We start from the raw sequence: 22,389 nt of genomic DNA, 5'->3' as shown, positions 1-22,389 counted from the left end.
TATTGTTACTATTCTTCTTCAGCCATCTCAAGTAAGTAATCTGAATTTTTCTGCCGAAATTTCTGGGTTAAGCTCTCTGTTTTCTATTCTGTCGACCTAGTCTATTTGAAGTTCTGGCCACCCGATGGCTTTGAGTTTCTGGTAGAGTGTTACCCTTGCTGTATGGAAGACTCGATCCAATTTTTAGAGTAATCGGACCAAGGGATTGTCTAATATATTAAATCTCTCTATTCTGGTCGATCTCTGTTCTAACTCACTTCTATCCAGAATTCTGGTTCGATTGTTCCAGCTGTTGATGTATTAAAATTGGTAGCTGTTGTTCATGGTTCAGCCTCTATTATTGGACCACTAAGCCTCTGTTTTTCCTGGTCTCTATTCAGCTACAGAAATTCTGAAACTCTGAGATCGATAGGGCTGATCTGTGTTAATTGATTTCTATCTTCTAGTGCACTGCAGTGACCAGAATGGTGGTTGACTAGTCTGGTTTATTTTCTGTTGATCTTTTGACATGAGGTTCATGTTTATAAGGTGGAGTCTTTGATTCGGACCTCTAAGAGTCATATGAAGCTCCTGGTTATGTTTATTTAATTACTGTTGTTCTGTCCTAATCAATACTGCTGGATTGAGATCGATGGACTGCTGATTTATTATTGCTTTTTGCTGATTTATTATTATTGGTATATTGGGTTCTTGGTTGTTCTTTGGTTTACAAGATCCTGTTGTTTGGGTCTAGTTTGGCTTGTCAAACCTATCCCTACATCAAGTGGTATCAGAGCATGGCTGAGAACAACACCCCCACCCTAGCTTCTATTATGGAGTTTCTACAAAAATGGAAAACTGAATTGAAGGCTGAATCGAATGCCAGGTTGTTGAATGAAGAAACCCCACCACAACTGCCTACTGGCGATTCACGTACAACACCCGAAGTAGAAACCCCATTGAATGTAGTTGCTCAGTTGACTAACAGGAGAGCAAACCCTAATCTGAGAGCACCACAAAGGGTTCCGATAGCACAACCTACTTTTGAAGAGCATGTAAGAGGATATTTTGAGACTGAGCGTCCCGTGCAACAGAGGTATTCTAGAGATTCACAGAAAGTCAAGCTTGTTCTGAAGGAGTTTGATGGAAGACATGACCCCCAATTGTTCTATGATTGGGTAGCTGCTCTGAATGATTATTTTGATTATTATGACTTGCCTGAGGAACGGAAGATGAAACTAGCTCGTGCCAAGCTAGTTGAGGCTGCCCGTGATTGGTAGAGAACCTATGAGTATGAACTGGAGGGCCGTGGTAGAGAACCTACTACATGGGCAGAGATGAAGCAAGAACTATCTGATAAGTACTTGCCACGTAATTTCAGAGCTCGTATACAAGACCATCTGAACTCTCTTCATCAGGGAAATATGACTGTGGTGGAGTATATGAATAAGTTTGATGCACTTTATTCTCGCATAGGCATTAGGAAGAATGAGAGGCAATTACTTTCTCAGTTTCGACTGGGATTACGAGCTGAAATTAATAGAAGAATTGGTGTTGCTGATGTGTATACAGTGAGAAATTGCTTTGACAAGGCTCTTCGAGCAAAGGAACTTATGGCACAGCCAGGTAGAAGGTTTGGTTAGCAAGCTAGGGAGGTTAAGAAGAATTTTCCAGCCACTAAACCTAACACTTCAACACCCCCAAGACCCACAACTCCTCTATGTGAAATGAAGATACCTCTATTCAAACCAAAAGAACTTGAAGTCAAAGTTCACATTGAAGAAATGGTTCTTAAAGCTTCAAAAACAGAAGGTCAAGAGATAAAAGATTCAACTGAAGAGTTCTACATTGAAGAGAGCATAGTAGATAAGACTGAAGACGTGGAAGATGCGGTAGTGGTTGAGATCACTCTACAACAAGTCTTTGAGATTCATGATGAGAAGGAAAAGTTTGTTCCAATCCTTGATGAGAAGGTTACTAACATTGATGACTCTATTCATACAACATTCACTGTTGGTATTGATTCAAAGGTCGAGCAAATAGAGTTTGTTATGCCATCATGGTTCTTCGAAGAGAAAGCTCCACGCCTTGAAGACTACATTCCACAAGTTTACAAGCAACCAGAATTATGTTTGGGAATGGTTAAAGTTGCTACGCACATGTTGTTTCCTCCTTATCACTGCAAAATTCGAGGACAAATTTTTTCAAGATGGGGAGAGTTGATGCAAATTAATTACCAAAATAGGCTTGTTTTATTAGGAATAAGCTTATGTTTGGGTTCCATACATGTTGGGCCTTTGATCCCATGTGTTTTGAGTGTAATAGGCCACTTTCATAGGTCTAAAAGGGGGGGTCTAAGATTGAATACGGGATTAATAGTTAGTTTTCATTTTCATTAGTTTCCTTTTTAGTTGGGCTTGATTTGACTTATATTTGTTTCCTTATGAGTCAAGTTATTAATTGAGTCAAATCATTAGTATTTAGTTTCCTTTTTCAACTAGTTTCTAATTTCAGTTTTTAGTAACTATTGTATTAGGAGAATATTTAGTTTCCTTTTTGAGGAACCTTCTATTTTGTAATTCCCTCCCCCATTAACATTATAGATAAAAAAGAGGAGGCTCCTAAAAGCCTAGAATGATTTTGATAAAAAATAATGGATGTTGCTATTGTCTTCTTCATGAAGAGTTGTCTTGTGTTTGATCAAGGCTGATGGAATTGGTGTTTGATCTAATTGACTCTTTGCGGTGTGAAGCCCAAGAGGTTCTTTTCAAGTGTTTTTTTTCTTCTTCTTATTGTTACTATTCTTCTTCAGCCATCTCAGGTAAGTAATCTGAATTTTTCTACAGAAATTTCTGGATTAAACTCTCTGTTTCCTATTCTGTCGACCTAGTCTATTTGGAGTTCTGGCCACCCGATGGCTTTGAGTTTCTGGTCGAGTGTTACCCTTGCTGTATGGAAGACTCGATCCAATTTTTAGAGTAATCTGACCAGGGGATTGTCTGATATATTAAATCTCTCTAATCTGGTCGATCTCTGTTCTAACTCACTTCTGTCCAGAATTCTGGTTCGATTGTTCCAGCTGTTGATGTATTAAAATTGGTAGTTGTTGTTCATGGTTCAGCCTCTATTATTGGACCACTAAGCCTCTGTTTTTCCTGGTCTCTATTCAGCTACAGAAATTCTGAAACTCTGAGATCGATAGGGCTGATCTGTGTTAATTGATTTCTATCTTCTAGTGCACTGCAGTGACCAGAATGGTGGTTGACTAGTCTGGTTTATTTTCTGTTGATCTTTTGACATGAGGTTCATGTTTATAAGGTGGAGTCTTGTTGATTCGGACCTCTAAGAGTCATATGAAGCTCCTGGTTATGTTTATTTAATTACTGTTGTTCTGTCGTGATCAATACTGCTGGACTGAGATCGATGGACTGCTGATTTATTATTGCTTTTTGCTGATTTATTATTGCTGGTATATTGGGTTCTTGGTTGTTCTTTGGTTTACAAGATCCTGTTGTTTGGGTCTAGTTTGGCTTGTCAAACCTATCCCTACATCAACCACCTCTAAAATGATCACCCACATCAATAATATCCACCTCTGTGTTTCCCAATGTCAAACATAAAAGGAAAGATAAGCAACGGGTCAAGAAAAGGGATCTCATCAGTAAGCTTTTCACTTCCATTATGCTCACCCGGAAAAGGATGCTGATAAGGGGCAAAAAAGGGTGCAGACTCGAGGAATGTGACATCTTTAGAGAGGAGCCTTCGTCTGGAAGAAGGGTGATAGCACTTGTATCCCTTGGTAGTAAAGGAATAGCCAAGAAAGATACACTTAAGAGCCTTGGGGTCCAGTTTAGTCCGAGAAAACTTATTAACATGGACATAACAAATACACCCAAACACTTTGAGGGGATGAAAGAAAGAAGAAGACTGAGGAGAAAGGGTGTCCAAGGGAGTTTTGGAGCAAAGGAGTTGCGTTGATATACGGTTGATCAAATAAGCAGTAGTAAGGAGAGCATCAGACCAAAAAGTTTTAAGAACATGCATGCCAAAGAGGAGACTCCTACTGATCTACAACAAATGGCGGTTTTTCCTCTCAGCTACCCCATTTTGTTAGGGTGTGTCAACATAAGCTAGCTGATGCATAATGCCGTGATCATTAAAAAAAGTCTTGAAGACCACCATACATATACTCCCCCCCTTTGTCAAAACGAACAATTTTAATTTTGGTGTCAAACTGTGTACATACCATATGATAAAAAATTTTAAGGGCATCATACACATCACTCTTGTGTTTCATCAGAACAGTCCAAGTAGCACGGGAAAAATCATCAACAAAAGAAACAAAGTAACAAAACCAAGTAAAGAAGTAGTAGTAAAAGGCCCCCAAACATTAGAATGACAATATGAAAAGGAACAGTAGATCTATTACCATGATAAGGATAAGAGGAACGACAATGCTTGGCAAACTGTTTCTTCATAACAAAAAAAGATGGATGTCCTAAACGTTGATGCCATAACATCACAGAATCCACAGAACTGGCATCAGTACATCCACACACATAAGACTGAGCTGTAGTCAAAAAAGGTGATTGAGGTTCAAGTAGGTAGAGTCCTTTCTCCTCATGCCCACTGCCAATAATCATCTTCGTCACCAAATCCTGAAACAGAAAATGATAAGGAAAAAAAGTGACGTAACAGTTTAAGGATTTTATCAGGTGACTCAGATTAAGGGTAGGGGCAAGAACGTGAAGAACAAAATTAAATGAAATGGAAGAAGTAATAGGAGCGCTGCCTTTACCAGAAATGGAGGAAAGGGAGCCATCTGCAACCCTGACCTTATCTCTACTGGAACAAATAGAGTACATATCATAATAATGGGACGTACCAGTCATATGATTTGTAGCACTAGAATCAATAACCCAAGATGAAGCTATGGAAGGGGCAGACAATGAGACCTGCAAGGCAAAAGCTGAGGACTCTGATGAGACATGACCTTGAGGAATGCTACAATATCCTCCCTAGTAAGGGAAACTGTGCTTTGTCTGTGGGCTAGGAACAAACCTTATAGTAGCATGCTCAGCCTCAACACTATGGGTTCTAGCTCCCCCACGACGTCCACCACAAGCACCACTAGTACCACCACGCATGCCAGAAGGTCGACCATGAGGAACCCAGCATCTCTCTTTGGTATACCCACAATAATCACAGCCTCTGTCATCCCCACGGTGTGGGCCTTGGCCTCTGCTACCACCACGCCAATCTCTATGAGAGATAGTAGAAAGAGTTGACCGCTCAAGGGAAGGAACATGTTCCATGGCCACCTGCTTGGTCTCCTCACTCTACAAATAGCTACACACTTTAAGGGATTGAAGTGGAGACCGGCCTAATATCTGTATCCAGATCGGTTCATACTCGGGATTCAACCCACCAAGCAAAATAATAACCCGTTCTTTCTCAAGTGTCCGGTAAACCTTAGCTTCATCCTCAGGATTAGATAATTGAAGGTCCCTATAGTGATCATACTCTTCCCAGAGACTAATAACAGTGTTGTAGTACTCAGAAATGGTCCTATCCCCTTGCTTCATGCCAATGACCTTCTGGAGTAATTGATCAACTTTGGTCGAGTCACCCACACGGTCAAAAGTTTTAGTAGCACTGTCCCAAATATCCTTAGTAGTTTCTTTCCTCATAAACCTTCTTCCAATCTCAGGTTTCATGGAAAAAATTAACCATGTCATAACAGTGGAGTTTTCAATTTCTCACTTTGGATATGCCGGGTCATCTGGTTTAAGAGCCTTAATGGTACCTATAACATACCTAGCTTTCCCCTACTCCCCAAGGAAAGCTTCACAGAATGAGCCCAATCCAAATAGTTGGTGTTGTCCAACTGCACAATAGAGATCTGAGTATGTGGGTTATCAAAAACTATAGGAGTAGGAGGAGCATCACTTGATACACTGGCTGAAACATCACCAAAGAAAGCTCCAAGTCCACTATCTTCAGACATGTTGTGGATGAGGAGTCACAAACACAATGGGGAGTACATACTCTATCCAATTTTCTTTTTCTTGAACCAAATAAAAAAATTCCAGCAGCCAAACCAAGCAAACACTTCAAAAAAAGGATTCACACCATCTACCTTCTTCAAGGGGTAGGGTCATAACATCCACATAAGAGCACAATATCCCTAAAAAACATCAAATCTCACAACCACATAGCAGTCGGAAGCATCACAGCCACATTTCAGAATAAAAAAGGACCAAAAACAGGGTTGGCGGTACCCTGTGAGCAGCAGAAAATTGAGTTGTACATCCTCAACTCAAGGAGGCTTGCAGCGAGACTTAGAGGGGTGAGAATACACCCTAGGGCAATCCAAATGGGCTGGTTTCAGCTCCAAAGCTGACCAAATGAGAGAGAAAGAGAAAAAAAGGTCCAGGGCTGGCGGTGAGCTTACCTAGGCCTGGTTTTGCTTTTTACAGCCTTCAAATGTCTTTCTTCGAAGGAAAAGACCCCTTTGGTGTCCCCATGGTCTCCTTGCATGCCTCTCAAAAGGTTTCTTCAAGCTTCTCACATAGAAGTCCCTTTCCTTGGAACTCCTTTGTAACCTAGGGTTCCAAAGAGAAGAGAAGAAGGGAGGAGATTAGTAGCTCGACTCTCAAACCAACCTTAGGTGCTCTGATACCAAGTTAGAATATGTAGATGAGGAAGAATGAAATGAGAGTTAAAGAAGAAGGAGAAGAAGGAGAGGTGATGGTATGTTTGAATGGTGCGTGTTGTGAGTGAAGTCTCACTAACACCAACATATTATTTCACTAATATATTTACAAGATATTACACAAACCTCCCTAAGGAGGGAAATAATTACATATACCACACTAAGGAGGAAAAGGAAAATAAAACATAACATGAAAAATTACTAAACTACCCTTACAGAAACATAACTAATATCTCTAACATTTTCGGAATTGAAAATTATTTCTTTTGGAAGACAGATCCTCCATGTGACGATACGAGTATACTTTATTCTTTCCAATGCAACTGGTTTCGTCCCGTTTCGATACCATATGGAGAAGTTATAGCATCCGTAAGGTTCAAGGGCAATTTGGTCTTTTTGCATCGCTGAGTTTGATGATTGGGACTTCTGGAAGATTGTAGAGCATCGTGTCATGGCCCATCGCTTCGACTCAATCCGAAGTCGTATGAAAAAGTTATGGCTATTTCCGCGAAACCGGTTTGGAAATTCCAAATCTGGAATTAGAATAGCTCTCGATGATGGTAGGGAGTTTCAGCATACGTTTTGTATTTTGAGGGACTTTTGTGCAAATTCTAGAAGTTTCTAACAAGGGGGTCTTTTAGCATGAAAGTTTGAAGTTGGAGGGGTTCTATGTAAATAAGAGAAGATGAGGGTATCCTACATCGACGACTGGGAGTTGGCCACATAGCACAAATCCGACAGTTCCCTTTTAACTACTGTTTGGACCAATGGTTGGTCGACAACCCCACTAACGATGACGTCAACCTTTGACTTTGCATGAGTCATGCGTGATACATGGTTCTAATACAACAGCCCAGATCTTCTAGCCTTTTGACTAATCCTACGGCCAAGATCTAAGGCACCCTTTAGAACAGATCCAAAGGCTGAGATGCTCGCCGCCGTACCTTGCGCCACCATGAAAATATTGCAGTTTTCGTTAGCCCAACTTCAAACTGTCATATATTTTGATCTACATAGCCAAATTGGTCCATCCAAGTTGCTACTTCTTCAGTTTTTTGTGCTTTATCCATTGGAAGGCTTAGAGCAGCATTTTAAGAAAGTGAAACCGACTGTTTTAAAGAGAGAAACTTCCTCTTGTGTGTATGAGCATTTGAAGGAGGTTATGTGTTTTTGAGATGTTGTTTCCCCTCCATTGAAGCTTGTTTGAGAGGTTGTTGAGCTATATTAATGGTGCATTGACTCCAAACCAAGAGAAATGAGAAAAGAAGAGCAGAAAGCAAGCTCGGGTTTCATTGTGCATTAATGTTTAAGAAACTCTCTCAGTGGAGGAAACCCTAAGCGAAGGAAAAAAAAAAAGCAAACGTCGCCTTAGAGCATCCTGGCTGGCCTCATGGCTAGGCTGCTCCCCCTGCCTCTCTTTCTTCCATCTCTCTCTCTCATCCCCTCACTCCCGCTCTCTGCCCCTCTCTCTCCCTCTCTCTTCTTCCTTCTCTCCTTCCTTTCTCTGCTTCTTCATCCCTTGTAGGAGCTACATCTTGATTGGAGTTGCATCTTGGCCGCTAGCCCCGTAGGTCTCCATCTATACTGAATCTTATGCTCGTTTGGTTTCCCGCTCGGCCAGTAGCCTCCTTGCCCGCCATCCTCACAAATCTCCATCCTTGCTAGATCTCAAAGCTCGTTGGGTTCCCCTCAACTAGCATCCTCATTGCCTCCAATCTCGTTTACCGGCTCTCGCACCAACCACCATCTTGCTCCTCCTGGCTTGTCTCGCCGTTGCTTGGTCTCTTGCCAGCCCGTATAGTTTGCAGCCATTCGCCGCCAACCCTGCTTGGCCAACCTCTCTATCTGCCTAGCTCAGTCGGCTTCTACCAATTTGCTGCCAGCTTTGCTGGCCGACAACCGCTTCGCCAACGCCCTCTGCAAGACCAACACTCAATCGTGGTTGTCACCTCCGTTAGGCCAGCTACAAGCTCGACCGTGACCCTCTGCAAGGCCAACACTCTCCATACGGTGGCCCCCCTCGCCGGCAATGCTCCCTTGGTGGCTGGTTTGATGAAGAGAAGAGATGGTTGTCAGGGTCTCCGCAAACCCTAACCCGATTTGACTTGGTTACCCTTGGATGGGTTTCTTTGCTTTGTTTTTAAGCCTATGTGGGCATTTGTTTTTTTTTTGGACATGTGAGCCTTGAAGCCCTTTGGGCCTTGGATGTCGAATGGGCTTCTTTGTTCCTGTTTTTTCCCATGTGGGTTTTTGTTACCTTTTTAGGGTTGTTTCCCTTTCCAGGGTTGTAATCTCCCTCCCCATTTTCTTTAATACATTTGTTCACCCAAAAAAAAATGTTCAAGAAGACAAGGGGAGAGAAAGTGAGAGGGCTCATGCTTGCAATGAACACTTGAAAAACCAAGTTCCTCTTGAGAGAAAAAAGTTGGAGATTCTAGTGATCAGTAAAGGTTCGCAGAGCATCACACATTTTCTAACTCTAGACTTCCTTTACATACATTGTTTAGAATGTTGAATGCGTGCTAGTTATAGTGGATATTGATATATACATATGCTAGGTTGGGCTTGATTGTAGAACATATTGTATAAGCCCATTTGATTGTGTATCTTGTACTGGGTGCTTAGTGGGTGCTAACCATCGGGAGTGGGTGCTCCCTTGCAGTGGGTGTTACAATTTGTACCAGCACCACATGTGCTTTCCCAACTGTAGGTTGGGAAAACTGGGTGTGGGTGCTCCCAACTGTAGGTGCAGTTAAAGTAGTGTATTGAGTAGGTATGAAACCCTTATAGAAACTACTCCAGGGATGTAAGCATCTTGCCGAACCTCGTAAAAAACCTGTGTTGTGGGGGTGGTCTTTCTTTATAGTCTATACTGTATAAAGTGCGTGAAATGTGGAATGGGTGTGCACACTTGAAAGCGTCTATGAGAGGTTGAGTGCACATACAACTGTGTGCGAGTAGGTACAGGTAGTACAAGGTTTTCCAAGTCAGCATTCAAGCCAATTCAGGTTTCAGAATTAGACTCACTGATTCACCCCCCTCTCAATGATTGCCAGGTTACAACATCAATATCTTCTCGATCATGAAGACTTGGATCCAAATTCATAATTTACCTCCAGCCTATAGAACTGTGTCTATTGCCTTAAAACTCACCACAAGAGCTAGAAAACCCATTGAAGGAAATATTTTCTCTGGCATCCAACCCTCACAGAACTACGTCCGTGTCCTGATTTGGATCAATGTGAGAAATGCTCTCTGTAAAGGAGCAAAGCTGCAAAGGACCATAGACTTGATTACTGATGTGGAGTTTAGATATGAACACTGGAAACTTTTTGTTATTTTTGTGGAAGGCTGGGACATAAGGATGCTCATTGCTTGGATTATTTCTCTTGGGTTGAAAGACGTAACCAGAGGCACGAATGTGAGGGTATTCACTCTTGTGCTGAGCATGAGATTCGTCCCTTCTCCCCAAAGATGTGTGCGGATAGAGGTGGATTGCGAAATCGGGATTATGAACAGGCCTCTGGTAGCTCCCAAAGACGATGGACCGGGTTCTAAGGAAGTGACTTACTTAGACTATGCCGGCTCAAGCTCCAATTCGGTTAACCAGGTTCAGATTTTATCAATCTCCATACGTTTGATTGATTATAATGTATGTATGGGTTCCGGTTTTAGATGGCACCTCTCTCTGATTTATGGGTTGCCAAAAACCTCTGAAAGGCAGACCTTCTGGCAGCATCTCTCTGATCTGGCTTCTTTAATTGTTAGCACTTGGTTGTTGTGTGGTGACTTCAACGAAGTTCTTGCTGCAGTTGAGAAGCAGGGAGGAAGAGTAAGCTGATCTCTGGGTTCCAAGCCCTTGTCGTCTCTTCTTCTCTTATGGACATAGGATCAAATGGGCCCTTCTTCACTTGGTCCAACCGCAGATGGAGTCATGGGCTTATTAAAGAAAGACTGGATAGGTCTCTTTGCTCCCCTTCAAGGAGAGGTTTATTTTTTATGCAGGTGTCTATCTCGAGCTAGCATGTGGATCAAACCATAGTCCCCTTGTTGTTGACTTGAAAACGTTTCCCCCTTCTGGGAAACATTTATTTAGATTGGAGGATAGATGGAGGAGTCTCCTAGGGTGTGAGGAGGTTGTGGATGGTTCAAGATCAGATTGGCAAGGATCAACCGCATTCAAGGTCAACAAAAAATTGGCGATGTGAGATCTCGTCTGGCAAGAAGCTTCATGTTAAAGATGTGGACCAGGAAGTGTCAAAGAAGATGGAGGAAATTAGTCATATTCAAAGCATGCCATGTTATCCTAATTTGGCAAAGTCGGAGGCTGAGGCATCCTCAATTCATTCTTGATCAACAAGAATCTCACTGGAAGTAGAAGTCAAGAATTCAATGGTTAAAAGGTGGGGATAGAAATACAATATTTTTTAAATCTACCTTATAGAGAAGGTGTAAAAATAAAATCAGAAGGCTGAGATCCTTGGATGGTGAATGGCTTGAGCATGAGGCAGACATTGATAGAGAGATTTTCACCTTCTTTAGAGATCTTTACTCTTCTCAAGGATCCACCAATGGGCGATGCTCTTCAATACATAAGACCTAGCTTCACTGATGAGATGAATAAGGTTTTGTGCCTTCCTATTTCTGATGAGGAAGTGAGAGAAGTGGTTTTTGGAATGAAGCCCTTGAAGTCCCCTGGACGGGATGGGCTCCCCCTGGGTGTTCTTCCAATCTTATTGGTCTAATGTTGCCTTAGATATTTGTAAAGCTATGAGGTCCTTTTTTGAGTCATGGCTCTGGCTAAAGGACCTAAATAAAACTTATATCTTGCTAACTCCAAAGTCAAGGGTGCGGAGAGAGTGGACCAATTCAAGCATATTAGCTTACGTAATGTGGTGTACATGTTTTTGCCAAGGTCCTTGCTAGAAGAATGAAAAAACTCCTTGATCAAATTGTGGCTTCTGAGCAGACGGCTTTTGTGGAAGGCAGAAGCATACTTGAGAATGTTCTAATTGCCTACGAAGCCTTCCATCACATGAAGAACTTGAAGAAGGGAAGAAACTATGTTGCAGCTGTAAAGCTTGATATGAGAAAGTTGTACGACAGGATTGAGTGGAGTTCCCTTTCTAGTATTCTTGCAAAGATGGGTTTTTGCGACAAGTGGGTGCAGCTTCTTCATCAATGTGTTAGTACCGTGTCCTACTCCTTCCTCTTAGATAGAGTCCCAAAAGGCTTGGTTACCCCATCGAGTGGTTTAAGACAGAGAAACCCTCTCTCTACTATTTATTTGTGTTATGTTCTGAATGTCTCACTTCCTTGATCACTGGGGCAATTGCTAGAGGAAATCTTCATGGTATGAGGATCAAGTATTCAAGTCCACAACTTACTCATTCCTTCTTCGCATATGATTGTCTCACGTTCCTTCAAGCTAATCACGGCTCACTTAGAAGTCTCAGGGATGCCATTGCTCTCTACTGTTGGGCCTCAGGTCAGGAGGTAAATGGTCATAAGTCCTCTGCTTCTTTCAACCCAAATACGCCAATTAGATTTCGGCGTATTTTTGGTAGACTTATTCAGGTTGAAGGCTTGGTGCATCCGGATGTTTACCTTGGCCTACCTTCGGAGATCGAAAAAACAAGAGAGCTTCTTTTCAGCATATAAAGGATAGAACAATTTTTAAGATTGCAGGATGGAAGAAGCATCTTTTATCTCCCACAGGAAGAGTGGTTCTTTTGAATTCTGTGGCCTACTCCCTCTTACCATATGTCCCATTTCAAACTTCCCAATGGCGCTTGATGAGATTGGGAAGGCGGAATGTAGCTTCTTGTGGGGTCAAAAAAAGAATGAGAGGAAGATCCATTGGGTGGCAAAGGATTGTCTGTGTCGCCCCAAGTTTGATGGTGGCCTAGGAATAAAGGATTTAAAGATTCAGAATCAAGATTTCCTTGCAAAGATGGGATGGCAAATTATTATCAATGGTGAGTCTCTATGGGAGAGACTGTTGAAGAGAACATACTTTCTGTATGGGCACTTCTCGAGTTCTAAGCTGGGAAATCCCCACTCTTGGGCTTGGAGGAGCCTTGTGCATGGTAGGCAGTTCCTCGAGAAGGGTCTTATGTGGATTGTGGGAAATGATCCCTCTATTCAGAACTAGGAAGACCCGTGGGTTCCTTCGCTTGAGGGGTTCAGACTTCACCTTCCTCGGCCCTGATTGTCCTTTCCACACAATCTTTGAGCTTATTGATGATCAAGCCAAGTGGGATATTTTGAAGGTGAGAGCTTGTTTCCTCCCCTTTGAGATTGAGTGTATCCTTCAAATTCCTATAAGCTCTTAAGGATGTCAGGATAGACTGTGTTAGGGGCCTCACCAAATGGTATTTTCTCAGTGAAATCTGCTTACAGGCTTGAAGCTCAGTTGTCTCAGTGTTTGTCCAAGTCTGCAAAGAGAGCTCTCTCTACCCCTAAAGAGGTTTGGAAACTTATTTGGAATTCTCATATTCCTCCAAAGGTGAAGTTTTTCTTTGGAAGGCCTGCATTGGTGCTATTGGTGTTGTCCAATCTGACACAGCGACGCATTGTTGAGTCAGAGACATCTGCTAGTTGTGGTTTAGAGCTCAAATCTGTGAAGCATGCACTATTCTATTGCCCTATGGCCCAACAAGCATGGTCCACATTCTCTCTCTCTGCGAGTTTCCACTTATCCGGATCTCTCCTTCTCGAAATGGATATTGAAATGGGGAAATATCACTGGAGTCTCGAAGAAAAAAAGGCATATTTTCTTCGCCTCTCATACCATGACTGTGTGAGAGATTTGGAAGATCAGAAATGCTAGAAACTTCCAGGCTTCCATGAGTCCCTCCCTCAGTTCCAGTCTTGGATTGTATCGGTGAACAGATGTGTTGACGAAGTAGTTTCTCTCATTCCAGGTATCTCCTCTCCTGGTGTCCTGGGAGGCCGGAGATCCCCCTCTTTCGTGCCTTCCCATAGGAGTTTCTCCATTTTTACAAATGCATCTACTTGCTCTCGACCAAAAGCCCTGGGAGTGGGCTGTATTGCTTATGACCTTCAGATGGGATTAGCTTCATTGCATCGGACAACTCGGCCCTTGAGCCGGCAGTGGTTGGGGAGGCTTTGGCAGTGAGATTGGCACTCTCTTCAGCTAGGCAGGTTGGTCTTACTTGTGTGACTATCTTATCGGACTGCCTTATTGTCATAAGATGTTAGTCTTCCCCCTACTCTCACCCTCCTTCTATGGCTTATATTGTTCAGGACATTGTTGTCCCTGAAAGAGTTTTTTTTTTTTTTTTTTGCTGTAATTTTGTTCACATCAGCAGAGATGTCAATGGGGTGGCTCACTCTGTTGCAAAATGGGCCCTGTCTTACCCCAAGAGGGTTTTTGGTTGCCTCCTCTTCCAGAGGAACTCTTGAGGTTTGTACCGGCTTTTATGCCTCCTCTTTTTGAATAGATGTGTTTCGTAAAGGGGAAAAAAACAGACTCCCACTCTCGACTTAACACAAGCACTCCCCCTCCCGGTACAATATTTAACAGTCATGTTATTTTTTCCTCTTCTTATTACATGTCTAAGAATGTGCCACATAAAGTTCAAGATAGAGGTACAGATTCCACAAAATAAAATATAAATCATACATACCTGAGATAATGTAGACAGGCGGCGATGGAACAGGAGCAGGAGAAATCTCCTTCTCCAGAGGATAAGGTTCACCAGGAACTACAAAAGAATATTATTACAATAATCAAGGGATGCCTCGAAGTAAGGATAATCAAAGGGGATGACCCCACAACTTACAATCAACAAACCAAAAGAATGATACAAAACAAAGCAGAATATCTGAAAAATTTGAAACATGAAGATTGCTTTGACTGAGGAATCCATGTTTTCGCCAGCCGTTTGAATATAGGTATATGATATCATGCTTTCATGGGTATACATATAGATAGTCATACCATCATGGTGTTCAGCCATCTTTGCCCTCAAAAGTGATCAGCTTTTCCCCACCCACCAACCCAACCCCCAGGCCTGCAGCTGATCAAGTGAAAAGCTGAACTTTGACAGTTTCTCCATAGGCAATTGAATATAGGTATATGATATCATGCTTTGTTGATATGATTGAAGTGGCTTACAGAATAATGCAATTTGAAAGCAAAATGAAGAAGATACAGAGATTACAAATTTGCATAGCATTTAGTGCTGTGAAAAGAAGCATCCAACTTCAGGACTCCAGGGATAGTGAATCATTCTGTACCCAGAAGAGGCTTTGATAAGCACCCAAAGATCAAGGGAAAATACATTACCTAAATAAAAAGAAAAAGAAGAAGAAGAAATTAAAAGAAAAATATGTCCCTCATGTCAGATGTAACTCTTTGAAAAGGCGAAAAGCATAGTTGTCAAGCCGTCGCCTAGGCATCTAGGCGGTCTAGGTGGAGTTTGGGCGATCGTCACCGTACTACAAGGCGAAACACTTATTTATGAATAATATCTTAAGTAAATGATTTAACAAGCAAATACCCTCATATTTGAATCCAATAAAAATAGTTTAAAACTCAAATTTCTAAAAGGATAAAAATTCAACCCCCCAGTCCAAAAACAAAAACTGAATTCTTTGTTGTATAGACGATTTTCAAATTTCTTATGTTGGGGTTTTTCTCAATTCTGAAAATTTTATAAATCTAATCATGGTAAAACATTGCTAAAAACCAAAAGTCCAGCAAAATAATATTTTGTTTCGATTTCCATAATATTATTTTCATTTAGGAGATTTTAACAGCATTCATGCACTTTAAAAAGTTTGACCGGAACATAACTTTGTCATTAAAACTTAGATTTCAGTAATTCTAGACTTGTTGGAAAGTTCATTTTGTACTCTACCTAATACAAAATGTCTCATGTATAAATAAAATCATCTCTAAATATTGATTTTTTATGACTTAATGTAACTTATTTCTTATTTTTTATGATTTGATTGGTTTATTGTTGATTTTTTATGACTTGATATGGCTTAATGTTCATTTTTTATGACACAAGGTATATGTAACATACTATATAACGTATAAAAGAAGGGAAATGAAAAATAACACTTGGTTGCCTTGTTCTTCTTAAGGTGGGGGACTTGTCGCCTAAGTGCTTAAGTAGCCCTCCAACGCCTTGGTTGCCTTGACATCGTGACAACTATGGCCAAAAGGGCACTCAAAACTGCTACAAGTCATTTTATTCACTGCCCTTCAAACTTCATAATTTAGGTTCTCTATTCACATCATACATATGCACAGAATTTTTGGGTTTGGGGAGAGGGGGGGGGGAGTATTAAACCCCTTTCTCCAATTCCTGTCATGACATATATACAGAGGACACATTCTCCACCTTCTCAAACACACACAAGATGGTTGGACTCCCTTACAACATCATAAACCATCGACATTATAGTTCTACAAGTAACTCAAGATCTTCATCTCAACACTTCACACATCTACTTTACCTCATAAGGGAGGTGGCAACTCTGTTTAGAATGAACTTTTGTGGGACCAGATAGTCTTCTTCATCTACCATTAGAGCCAGCAACATTCATTCAACAACCCCTCTGCTCTTTTGTTTTGCTCTTGTATTCAGCCAGTGTACTCTTGGATAACTTCCTCAATCGCAATTTCATCTATGCTTTTATTGCCGTCATGCAGAAAATAATAAGAAGGCAGGTATGCTATAGTTCAGGGTACCATATATTAGTGGGTGATTTAGGGCATTCAAGACTAAATAAAAAAAAGACGAATGCCAGTCCCAACTAAAACAGTATTTGAGGGGGAGCCTCAATGAAGCTTAGGTTCCCAGCCAACCTAAAGACTATTCTACACGATTGTCAAGAACCCTAATAAAACTCTAATAAACCAAGGGACTCATGTCACACAGAGCAGAATCCACCCTAAGATCTTGGAATGTTATACGTTTTTCTCTCCTCAATCCAAGACAATCAAGTGAAGTTACCCATTTGAAAATGAACATTCTGATGACAAACCCTATTGGTTCGTGGGAACAAAGCATGACTTAAGCAACATGGAGATCATAATGTGCCGCACCACGATCATGGAGAATCCCAAGCAACTAAAATTTTCCATACAAGCGTTTACATCCTGCGTACAATACAGGGCCTTGTTTGACATTTGCTCCATAACACTTAGTGGACTGTACTTTGATCAAATATAAATCCTCCAAAGGGGTTCCACAAGAAATGGCTCTAGCATGTTTGCCATGAAGTTCATTTATATGTAGAACTTGTTTACTTAGGTACTGTTGAACTCTGTTATCTGGTCCACAGTTTGGTTTGATCTGACGGGTTTACAACCGTCGCATTGAAAAGAAAAGGAACAGCTTAATCTGCCCTATAAGTTCTCTATGTCGGTCCACAATGACCAAAAACTTGCAGGATTGCTCCAGAAGTACTGCTGCAATTCAACATACTCTAGCATTCTAATGATGGCAGCTTCTCAAGTAGAGCCAACCCAAGTAGGAATTTCAAGAGAAGACGAAAACAAGAGATGAAGAACAAACTAACCTGAATTCAGTGGAATGTAATAAACGGCTCCAACTGAAACATTATCCGGATTCGTAATTCCGTTCACAGACTCAATGTTATCCATGCTCACCCCAAACCTGCTGGCCAATGAATCGACCGTATCCCCATCTTGCATCACATAGGTCATCAAGTAATTCCACAACCTGTTCGAACATCCACAGAAGAGATGCAAGGAGACCACCGAACCATAACGCGCCTTCCGTGTCGAATTGGGCATGAAGCTGAGACCACTGTATGCCTCCATCACCATTTCATAGACCAATCCTTGATCTTTCCTGACCGTAAAAGTTGTGTTAGTCAGGTATTTCTTGATCGAAGCACTGCAAGAACAGTTCTTCCTGATGAACAAGTACCCGAAAGCGTTTCCCTCGACCGTTACATCTTGTGGTAAAACATCAAACATGCTCTGAATTATCGCCAGAGTCTGGTCCGGATTTGGCTTGAAGGCCAGAAAGGACGTGCATAAGCGAGTGGTATCTGAGCAGTTCAATGGCGTATTATCCGAAAACAAGCATTGCAAATTAACCAACAAGACTATAGTCAACATATAGATCCGTAAGACCTCCATTGAAGCTTCGATCAGTAATGAAACCTCAATGAAATGAGTGGAAAACGATTGCAGAGAATTGGAGAGAGAAGTTTGGAGTTTCAAATTAAAGGAGAAACACGTTACATGATTTGCAGAGATGGAAAGAAACGAAGCTCAGTGAAGAAACAGCGAAAGCTCTGGTACGGAAGAGCAGAAGAAAGCTCCATTACAGTTGGTAGAGGAGTTTTAAGTAGAAATAAGGGAAAGAAGAACAATAAATGAGAGGAGGATTGAAGGATAGGAGGAGAGATGAAAGGAGACCGTAAATTCTCCATTTTTGGTTTTAGCTGTTTTGCCCCCAAGACGATAACACCAAACTGGTGAACTGTAAAATTGAAAGCGACGAGATTAAGAAAAAACCAAGAACAGGAACAGAGTACCGCGGGAGATTTTTCGGGAGGTACTAGACAGCTTATAAACACCCCTTTTATAGCTGTTAATTACCATTATTACCACAACGCCAAAAACCCAACAGTTACTCTAATGTCCGATCTGACAGACAAAGGGGGGGCCCGGTTCACGGATGTACTGGTTCATTATGGGCTATTAAATTGCTCATTAACTGTTGCTGGATGAAGTGTATCAGTCACAGCCAAAAGTAACCAAATTGTAGTCCAAGAACAGAAGTTAATGAGCGCTGATTTAAAGGCAACACTCTCACGTGCAATTACTTTAGCCATTGACCAATTTAGATTAGGTTTAGCGAGTGGGACTACAGTTCAAGGTATCACTATCTTATTGATCAATAAATTGGTATTAACGTTGATGTATACATTGACATTATAGTTATGAAATCAAATGTTTTTTTTTCTTCTTGGGTATAATGAAACCAATATTCGCCTCTTAGGAATTGCATAGAAGAGTTCTTCCTATATTTTTTTTTCCTCATTATAAATTATATTGATTAAATCGTTCGTACCTTATCATTCAAAGTTGAAACCGGCTCAAACTTAGACCTATTTCAATTATCATTTAGTAGTTCCTGATAGTAGATTGACGAGCTCCAACTCATACCGATGATAGACCATTTAAGCCTTTTTATAACTTAATTAATCTATTTATCCTTCTGTTTATAACACAATTAGCATGTATTCACCCGATTAACATAAGATCAGTTACAGACCAGAACCAACCGACCGATTATTAATAGGTCATTACTGGCCTGGGAGATCGAATTAGCTAAAACTGTGTGATCTCGGTGCAGTCTTAAATTAATGGGAGTCAATTAAACAGGACCAAAACCGGCCTATTGAAACCTGACCGGATTGACGGTCCAGGTTTAGGGTTTCGCTGGAAAGAATCGCCCCGAGGTTGTTAATGTAAATCGGCCGACTTGAGGAGTAGACGGATCCGAGACTTGGTTTGACTTGACGCAAGAACGAGTAGGCCCGCACGCGGGACTGGAAAGTGGAAACAACTGTCAACTCCCTTCCCAAAAAGAAATCATTAATTAATAAGATAAATAAATCTGCGCCAAATGGGCCAGATCGAACGAACCTGGAGCAAACGCCAAAGTTATATGATATATATCACTAGCCCCAGCAAACAAGGACCCAGGGATATTACATCTTTCCTGTTTTTTCCTTTTCCTTCCTGCCCTGGTAGGCTGGTACTCATATTATTCCCTTTCTTGTTCTCACTATTAAATGTTATCCGATCGAGCAACAGGCAACTATATACAGCCTGGATTTTGTTTTTAGGATTCATTGATACCTTTCTTCTCCCCATCCTTTGAGTGAATCTTTCTTCATAGACCATGGGAAAATTAAAATTAGATTTGAATATTTGATTGTGAGATTGAAAAATTATTAAGGAGGAAAAAAAATCTTGGTAAAATTATTGAGGAGAAAGTCGGGTGAACAAAAAACCACCATCTGAAAATCATAAATTTTATATCCTTGGGGAAGTATACTCCTGCCTTCATCCCTCCTCATTAATGGTCATGGTGAATGAATACCTTTTTTTGTTGTAGATAAAAGGAAATTGTATCTATGCAAATATTTTTATTTTAAAATGATAATTTTTAGAAGAGTTGATAGTTGAACTTGCTTTCAAGTAGTATTGAAAGCTATATTTACCTAATCCCAAGGATGTAGCTGAGTTGGTAAAAGAATGTGTCTAAATCAACATGCGTGTTGAGTTTTACTCCCATCTAAAGTACCCAATTATATATGTGATGTGTGTTTTTTCATTTGGTCGTTTTGCAACTTGGATAGATAAGAAACAACTTGGATAAGGGAGAGAGGGTTCAGTTGCTTCTTTTTAGGTTTAAATAGTTGGGAGATTTATCGAGCACAACAACTTTTTTTTTCCTCTCAAATTTGTTTCAAGAAACGACGAAACAAGTCAGACTTGTTTCATCAAAGTCGTTTCTAGAATTATAAATAGGCATAAATTTTGATTTATATTTCTAAATACTGGTGAAACGGAACAACTTTATCAAACGTTTTTTATACTGTTTCTTCGTTTCTGGGAACAAGAAACTGCAAAAACGGTAGGAACGAAATATTGTCAAACGGTGCCTAAGACTACATCATTTCTCACCACCTTTTCTTATGATCATGTAGTATATATGGAACAATTCTTATTTATAACAAATCTATCGAAAAACGAAATTTTTAATTGAAATTAAGGATAAAACCATCCGATATGGCTCAATACAATTGATACATACCGGCACATTAGCTTGATGCCGATATTAATAACCATGGCCTGCGTATCTAAAGGGGGAAAAAAACGTTAACCATGCAAGACAGTGGAAGCCGGGAAGGTTTTTGCAAAGGCTACCCCGGTTGGCAGTTGCTAGTGTAATTAAGAAATTCCACTTTGATTATGTAATAAGGAGATTATGGGACCCACCAATGAACGGAATCCAGCTAGGAGATTACCAATGCCAAAACAAAAGCAGCATAGGATCATTATTCATTTCCAATAAGATTCATCGTCAAAATGGAATCATTCCTTGTCGATGGTACCGTAATGACTGTCAATTAAAAATATTATATTTACAGCATTAATTAATGGAAATGAATAAAAAAACAATAATTATAAAATAACAAAATACAGGTGGCGGTGGAAGAAGAGGAACACGAGGCTGATTGATGCATGTAAAGATTAAATTAAAACTCGTATTTAGTAAAACGCCAAGGTATCAATCCACATGTTTTAGTCCTTTCTGAAGCTCCTTAAGTATATATTATTACTTTACGTGTGCCAATTTAATAATAAATTGCATTTTCTGGTCCCTCACCCTCTCAGAAGGTGGCCTTGCCTATAAATATTATTATTGTAAATTATGAGCAATCAATTATCCAGACTGGATTATCAATAAGATTGTCGAACAGAATCTACGAGTGAGAGTGCCTGAGTGGTCCATTATCTACCATTAATTTATTCTTTTCTTTAATTTTTCAGTTGTGGCCCCATCATTCTTCACCGTTGGATCTTTATATCTCGTCGAAGTTTTTATTCTTCTCAATCTCTTACGCCTCATCAACAATAAGAAATGAAAGATAAATGATGATTCGTGATCCAATCAAGTGATCCTTGCTCATTAATCAAGAAGCATCCCAAGCCCATAGCAAGGGGCTTAGAAAAGAAACCTACGTCTTAATAAATGCCGCAGCATCCAAGAAGCCCATGCCTATTGGAGTATGTTCTTTATATGGAGTAGATTCGATAATTTGGAGTAGAACTCATACAACTCAGCATATCTGGTGGATTGATGTAGTAGCCTTTATGGGCCAACTATAAAATGGAAAATTAGACATTCGAAATACTTTCTTTTTTTCTAAATCTCCCAAAAAAATATTGCATAACAACAGAGATAAAACATGAATTATCAAAAAAAAAAAATCTTTTGTAATAGCGCACCATGTTTTCATGCATCGAATCCATATGGATTCCTTTCTATAGATGCCTTTTCTTATTAATGCTGGACTTAATAAGGACTCATAGCATAACTTGATAGCTTCCATATAGAAATCGATTGCGATTGATTTCCTTCCTTGTATATCTTCTACGACTAGGGTTACCTATTGGTATATATTCAGATCAATGATAAAGCAAGTTAGACTTCTCTAAAACCTAGTCTTTCTTTTTCTCCTCTTTGCTTCCTTGACAGCCGTGGCATCCGATCCTACCCCTCCCTCCACTGCCATCGTCCCTACGGCTCCCATTGCTCAGCCGCCCATATCTGTTGCCCACCAATTTATTTCTCTCAATTTGACCACTAAAATCTTCATCTTTTGGAAGACTCAGATTGTTCCATTTCTCAGGGATCAAAAGATTCTCCGCTTTGTTGATGGCACTCATCCCTGTCCCACTGACCCTGCCGAAGCCACTCTCTGGCAGGACCAGGATGCTATCATCATGAGCCTACTTATCGCATATCTCTCTGTAGAATCCTTCTTACTTGCGGTTAGGAAATCCATAAGTAAGTTGAGCTGGGATGCCTTACACGCCTCCTATGGCTCTTCATCAACCACTAGGCATCTCTCTCTGAATTTGTCATGTCCTTTCT

The 22,389-nt window shown here is 40.6% G+C and overlaps 1 protein-coding gene across 4 annotated transcripts in view; it reads right to left on the bottom strand.

Annotated features, from left to right (window-relative positions):
- The window catches only part of LOC122066291 (lysM domain receptor-like kinase 3), a 51,219-nt gene extending 33,043 nt beyond the window's left edge, over positions 1–18,176 (bottom strand). For 3 of the 4 annotated variants that reach the window (XM_042630110.1, XM_042630111.1, XM_042630112.1), the window contains exons 1-2: positions 17,258–18,175; positions 14,347–14,424 (exon numbers count right to left, since the gene is read on the bottom strand). In XM_042630110.1, coding sequence (XP_042486044.1) covers positions 14,347–14,424; positions 17,258–17,846 — 667 coding nt within the window. In that variant the 5' untranslated portion in view covers positions 17,847–18,175. Of the gene's footprint in view, positions 1–14,346; positions 14,425–17,257 lie in introns of all 4 variants that reach the window. The other variant, XM_042630113.1, reaches the window with a different exon arrangement.
- Positions 18,177–22,389: the final 4,213 nt, after the last annotated feature.

Source organism: Macadamia integrifolia, unplaced genomic scaffold (genome assembly GCF_013358625.1).
Source record: "Macadamia integrifolia cultivar HAES 741 unplaced genomic scaffold, SCU_Mint_v3 scaffold2322, whole genome shotgun sequence".
In the NCBI taxonomy this organism is placed as follows: domain Eukaryota; kingdom Viridiplantae; phylum Streptophyta; class Magnoliopsida; order Proteales; family Proteaceae; genus Macadamia; species Macadamia integrifolia.
The sequence above is the reverse complement of the archived record's forward strand: the minus strand, read 5'-3'. Positions and strand labels throughout refer to the sequence as shown.